The sequence below is a fragment of the Lactuca sativa genome, chromosome 2, assembly GCF_002870075.4.
Source record: "Lactuca sativa cultivar Salinas chromosome 2, Lsat_Salinas_v11, whole genome shotgun sequence".
NCBI lineage: Eukaryota > Viridiplantae > Streptophyta > Magnoliopsida > Asterales > Asteraceae > Lactuca > Lactuca sativa.
Window position 1 is genome coordinate 91,177,328 of NC_056624.2, and position 6,691 is coordinate 91,184,018.

Sequence of the window (6,691 nt, forward strand, 5' to 3'; positions counted from 1 at the left end):
TATCTATTTTGTTTTCTTCCATGATTACTTGAGTTCTAAGACGCATATTGGTAGCGGGTCTTATCACAAGTTGTCTAGGTTCTTACTAGCGACTTTTGAATTTCTAAGTTGTCAAACTTCTATATTCTACATTTCTTTTGTTTCCTTTATGTTTTCATTTGGCTATTAGTTTCTTCAAAAAAAAATCAAAGGTGAAAAAAAAAAACGAAAAGAAGCAAAAAAAAAAAGAAAGAAAAAAAAAAAGCAAAAAAAAAATATTTACAAAAAAAAAAGATTTACAAAGAAAAAAAAAGAGAAAAAAAAACAAAAAAAAGGAAAAAAAAGAAAGAAAGAAGAGGAGGAACAAGTAAAGCCTTTTTTTTTTTTCTATAAAGTCAATTTGAATTGCAAGTGTAGTCTTTTTTTTTCAAAAAATAAAAAATAAAATAACCCATTGTTTGCTTCATCATTAGCAAAGCCAAGTTTGTTTGGCTTTCTTTTCGTGTATTGAGGTTACTTTAATTTGGATACAATTTCTTTTGATTTGTTTGGTAAGTTTGAATTCCTCAAGGCCACAAGTTCAAATTTGATAATTGCTTCTTTAGTTTGTTTAGAACTTTAAGAGTTAAAAGGGAGTGATAAAAGGCTGTGTGGTGAGACTAAAAGAGGGTAAAAGCCATTCGAGGGATACACGAGGGTTGAGTGAACTATTTTTGAGAGAAACACGTGAGTGAGTGTTGGGAGGAAGTAAATTATTATTATTATTATTATTATTATTATTATTATTATTATTATTATTATTATTATTTTTGGCAGAAATATAAGATGGGTTATCAAAACCCCCCACCAAACCTTCAAGTTCAAGCTATGATGGATGAGATGCGACGTTTGATGACAAATGAATTTAACCAAGTACATGAAAGAATGGACCGAATGGAGGCACAAGTACAAAGAACTCGATCTCGAGCATCATCACAGGTTTCTAACGGGGAAGAGGAGGATGATGGTTGGGAACCTGAAAGGCGACCAAATAGAAGGAGGTCACGAAGAGATGACAATTTAAGTTCTATTAAAATGAAAGTTCCTTCTTTCAAAGGCAAATCAGACCCGGACGCGTACATTGAATGGGAGACAAAAATGGAGTTCATATTTGATTGTCATGAATATTCCAACCGTAAGAAGGTAAAACTAGCCATAGTTGAGTTTTCTGATTATGCACTAACATGGTGGGATCAACTTCTAATCACTAGACGGAGAAATGGAGAAAGGCCTATTGAGACATGGGATGAAATGAAGAGTGTCATGCGAAGACGGTTTGTGCCAAGTCATTACTTTCGTGATCTCCACAATAAACTTCAAAGCTTAAAACAAGGCAGCAAGTGTGTTGATGATTACTTCAAAGAAATGGAGGTTATGATGGTTCGTGCCAATATTGAGGAGGATCCTGAGGCAACCATGGCCAGATTCTTAAATGGCTTAAATCTTGAAATTCGTGATCGCGTTGAGATGCAACATTATGTTGAAATTGAAGACATGGTCCATATGGCTGTTAAAATTGAAAAACAATTAAAAAGAGGTGGCGGGTCTCGAAATAACACTTGGAAGGCTAGTACTTCAAAAAAAATCAGAAAATACACCTACTTCTTTTTCTAATTCCAAATCTGATCCTAAAACAACAAACTCTTCAAAAGGAAAAACTGATTCTTCTACTTTTAGGAATCGTGACATAAAGTGTTTCAAGTGTCAAGGAAGGGGTCATATTGCAAGTCAATGTCCAAATAAGCTTACCATGGTGGTTAGAGAAAATGGCGAGATCGAAACGGATGAATCAGATTCTATAGTTTCACCGGAAGATTGTAGTGATGATGAAGAGGTGGCTGTTCAAGGTGATTTGTTGGTTGCAAGACGAGCTCTAAACATTCAATCCAAGGAGGGAGACGATGCCCAAAGGGAGAATATATTTCATACTCGTTGCTATGTTCAAGGCAAGGTATGTAGTGTTATAATTGATGGTGGGAGTTGTACTAACGTTGCAAGTACTTCCATGGTTGAAAAGTTAGGTATACCCACGATGAAGCATCAAAAACCATACAAACTTCAATGGCTCAATGATAGTGGTGAGGTGCGAGTTACAAAACAGGTGATGGTTTCATTTCGGATTGGAAGATATGAAGAGGAGGTGTTGTGTGATGTTGTTCCTATGCAAGCCACTCACTTGCTGCTAGGTAGACCATGGCAATATGATAGACACGTAAGTCACGACGGTTTCACTAACAAATACACTTTGTTTACAAAACAAAACCGGTAACTCTTGTACCAATGTCACCAATTCAAGTTTACCAAGATCAAGTAAAACTTCAACAAGATGCGAAAAAAGAGAGCGAGGGAAAAAAAGAGAGTGAGAAAAAAAAAGATGATGAACAAAAAAAATGAGTGAGAAAACAGAAGAAAATGAACAAAAAAAAGAAAGTGAACAAAAAAAAGAGAGTGAAAGAAACAAAGAAAACATGAAAAAAAGAGGGAAAGAAAAAAAGGAAAATAAATATATTGCACTGGCAAAAAAAAGTGAGATAAAAGAAGCTTTTAAATCAGAAATGTATTTTGTGCTTCTTTTGTTCAAAGAAGCTCCAATAGCCACTAACATTTTGGTCGGAACTCTTCCGAGCGATGTTACCTCTCTCTTGCAGGAATTTGGAGACTTGTTTGCTGAGGATGTTCCAAATGGATTGCCACCAATTCGTGGGATTGAACACCAAATTGACTTTATGCCTGGGGCGTCTATTCCCAACAAACCAGCCTATAGAACAAGCCCTGAAGAAACCAAGGAGCTACAAAGGCAAGTTGAAGAGTTACTTGCAAAGGGATTGGTTCAAGAAAGTATGAGCCCTTGTGCCGTTCCAGTCTTGTTGGTGCCAAAGAAGGATGGTTCTTGGAGAATGTGCGTAGATTGTCGTGCCATCAACAATATTACGGTAAAGTATCGTCATCCCATTCCCCGACTCAATGATATGCTTGATGAGTTGTATGGAGCAAAACTTTTTCCAAAATTGATTGAAAAAGCGGGTATCACCAAATTCGCATGAAAGAAGGTGATGAGTGGAAAACAACTTTTAAAACAAAACATGGTTTATATGAATGGTTAGTAATGCCTTTTGGCCTAACTAATGCTCCTAGTACCTTCATGAGATTAATGAACCATGTTTTGCGTGAATATATTGGCAAATTTGTGGTTGTTTACTTCGATGATATTTTGATTTATTCAAAGTGTCCAAAAGATCACCTTGAGCATCTGACATGTGTTTTGAGTGTGCTTAGGAAAGAAAGGCTATATGCTAACTTGAAGAAGTGTACCTTTTGTACTGACCAAGTTGTTTTCCTTGGGTATGTGGTGAGCTCCCAAGGAGTGGTTGTTGATGAAGAAAAGGTAAAAGCCATCCAAGATTGGCCAACTCCAAAGACTATAAGTGAAGTTCGAAGTTTTCATGGCCTGGCAAGTTTTTATCGCCGGTTTGTCAAACATTTTAGCACTTTAGCATCACCACTTACCGAAATCATCAAAAAGAATGTTGGGTTTAAATGGGGCAAAGAACAAGAGCATGCTTTTCAACAACTCAAGTTTCACTTAACTCATGCTCCGTTGTTGTCTTTGCCTAATTTTGACAAAACATTTGAAATTGAATGTGATGCATCAGGAATTGGAATTGGTGTTGTTTTGATGCAAGAGGGTAAACCTTTGGCATATTTCAGTGAAAAATTAAGTGGGGAAACTTTAAATTACCCAACTTATGACAAAGAGCTTTATTCTTTGGTCCGAGCATTGAAAACATGGCAACATTATCTGTGGGCTAAAGAATTTGTAATTCATTCAGATCATGAGTCCTTAAAGTTTCTAAAAGGACAACACAAATTAAACAAAAGACATGCTAGGTGGATGGAGTTCATTGAGACATTTCCTTATGTCATCCGATACAAGAAAGGTAAGGAAAATGTTGTGGCTGATGCTTTGTCACGTAGACACTCTCTACTTTCTTCTCTAGATTTCAAAATTTTAGGATTTGAACAAATCAAGGAATTATACCACAATGACGTTGATTTTGGTCAGATTTACCAAGCTTGTGAACAATGCTCTTTTGAAAAGTTTTTCTTACATAATGGTTTTTTGTTCAACGAATCAAGACTTTGCATTCCTAAATCTTCCTTGCGTGAGCTTTTGGTTAGAGAAGCACATAGTGGAGGCCTTATGGGACATTTTGGGATCGCAAAAACATTATCTACTTTGCAGGAACATTTCTTTTGGCCAAAAATGAAGGTGGATGTTGGAAGAATTTTCAATAATTGTATTGTGTGCAAGCAAGCCAAATCCAAGGTTCAACATCATGGTTTATATACTCCACTTCCAATACCATGTGAACCATGGGTTGATATTTTAATGGACTTCGTGTTGGGTCTACCAAGATCCAAAAGTGGAAAGGACTCTATTTTTGTGATTGTTGATAGGTTTTCTAAAATGGCTCATTTTATTGCATGCAATAAAACTAATGATGCATCTCACATTGCTGATTTGTTTTTTAGAGAAATTGTCAGGTTGCATGGAATGCCAAAAACCATTGTCTCAGATCGGGATTCTAAGTTTTTGAGTTATTTTTGGAAAACTTTGTGGGCAAAATTAGGGACAAAACTCTTGTTTTCAACAACTTGCCACCCACAAACGGATGGTCAAACAGAAGTGGTGAATAGGACCTGGTCCACCTTGTTGAGGGCTTTAATAAAGAAGAACATCAAAACATGGGAGGACTGTTTGCCACATGTTGAGTTTGCATACAATCGTGCCACTCATTCTGCTACAAAAATGTCACCATTTGAAATTGTATACGGTTTTAATCCTTTTACTCCTTTGGATTTATCACCTTTGCCTTTTTCTGAGCAGGTTAACTTAGATGGAAACAAAAAGGCTGAATTTGTGAAACAGATACATGAGAAAGCAAGACTAAATATAGAAAGAAGAACGGAGCAATATTCAAAACAAGCGAATAAAGGGCGACGCAAGATGATTTTTGAACCGAGTGATTGGGTTTGGTTACATATGAGAAAAAGAACGATTTCCAGCCCAACGACGTTCAAAATTGCTTCCAAGAGGGGACGGTCCTTTCCAAGTTTTAGAGCGTATCAATGACAATGCATACAAATTGGACCTGCCGGGTGAGTATAATGTTAGTGCAACTTTCAATGTAACTGATCTAGCTGCTTTTGATGTAGGTTCTGATTTGAGGACAAATCCTTTTCAAGAGGAGGGGAATGATGCAAACCCACAGCTGTCAACAAAGGATCCAAATCAAATGCCAGATGGACCAGTTACGAGGGCACGAGCTAAAACATTCAAAGAGGCTTTAAATGGATTGGTTAGAGAAGTTTGTACTCAAGAAAGTGTATGGAGACCCATTGGACCCAATCAAAGTTGGATTACCATAATTCAAGTCCAAGAGTGATTTACAAGATACAATGAGAGCCTTTATAAGCCCATTTCGTTTTTTTCTATATTTTTATGTAATTTTCGTTTTTATATATCCTAAATAAGTGTTGGGGAGATAAAAGGGTCTTAGGTTACATGAACCTTGTGATAAACCATGTCTAGGTTCATAGTTTTAAACTTGGGGGTTAAATGCCTTAAATTAAAGACACTTCTTTAGTTCATGGCTCTTTAGGTGCTCTTCCCACACTATAAAAACGTGGTATTTGTATCCATTATAAATCAATCAAGTTTGGAATAAAAACAATGTGAGTTTTATACTCTTTGTCGTTCTTTTTGGAACTTTAGGAACTTATCAAGTTATGTAACTTGTGGCGTTCAAAACTTATCAATCAACTTGGTGGGTTGGTTGTGGCGTTTCTATACCAAGGTTCTTGTCTCTTTATAGGCAATGGGTCGCGGTTTCCACCACTTTCCATAAGGCCTTGGACGATTTCATATGGGCTTCCCCCATAGAATTCGTCCACCTTATAATAAAAGGCAATCCATGGCCCAAATTGCAATTATCCTATAATTACAATTCCAGTCCCTTAAATTTAATTAATCTCTTTTAGTCACAAAACTAATTACCAATTAATTCTTGACTAATATTAATTAAACAATATGATTTCTCCTTTAATATATTATTCCCATAATATATTAATAAATCATATTTAATCCTTTCTCTCCATAATTCATCCTATCAAGTTGCTTTGGTGAAGGCAACCCAAAAGGACCAGGCACCATCGGGTCAAGTACATACCAAAATAGTTATGGACTTAGACACTAATCCAACAGAATGTACATGTAATAAATGTGCTAAATGTAAAGTGTACTCTTTCTTTGTCTAGCCTGTATGTACTGTAATGTTCTGCGTGTGCTAGATGTAATGTGTCTTCTCTCTCTATCTAGCATGTATAGTAATGTACTGTGTGTACTACTCGTGTTGACTCATGAATGAACTGACTCATTGTATGTTTCATTATTCTAGTAATTGTATTAGTATCTTCCTGTGCTACCCCTATGGTAGCTTACTAGTAATGTATGATCATGTTTGTGAAACCCTTGCTACCCAAAGGTATGGAACTGGTTGAAAGAACTTTTATGTCTGTATATGTATACATAATATATAACTAATATTTAGACGACCTTCGAACGGATAACCGATGCCCTCAAGCCACATCCCAACGAGGAAAAGGAGATAAA

At 36.2% G+C, this 6,691-nt stretch overlaps 1 protein-coding gene and 1 pseudogene across 1 annotated transcript; both read left to right on the plus strand.

Annotated features, from left to right (window-relative positions):
- Positions 1-804: 804 nt before the first annotated feature.
- On the plus strand, positions 805-1,645 carry LOC128132338 (uncharacterized). The gene has a single exon (XM_052768864.1). The coding sequence runs from the start codon at positions 805-807 to the stop codon at positions 1,630-1,632; it is 828 nt and encodes a 275-aa protein (XP_052624824.1). The 3' UTR covers positions 1,633-1,645.
- A 1,479-nt stretch (positions 1,646-3,124) lies between these two features.
- Positions 3,125-5,465, plus strand: LOC128132339 (uncharacterized; annotated as a pseudogene).
- Positions 5,466-6,691: the final 1,226 nt, after the last annotated feature.

What these genes read in the sequence shown, in the direction of transcription:
- LOC128132338 (XM_052768864.1), top strand. Translation starts at nt 805, where the DNA reads ATGGGTTATCAAAACCCCCCACCAAACCTTCAAGTTCAAGCTATGATG.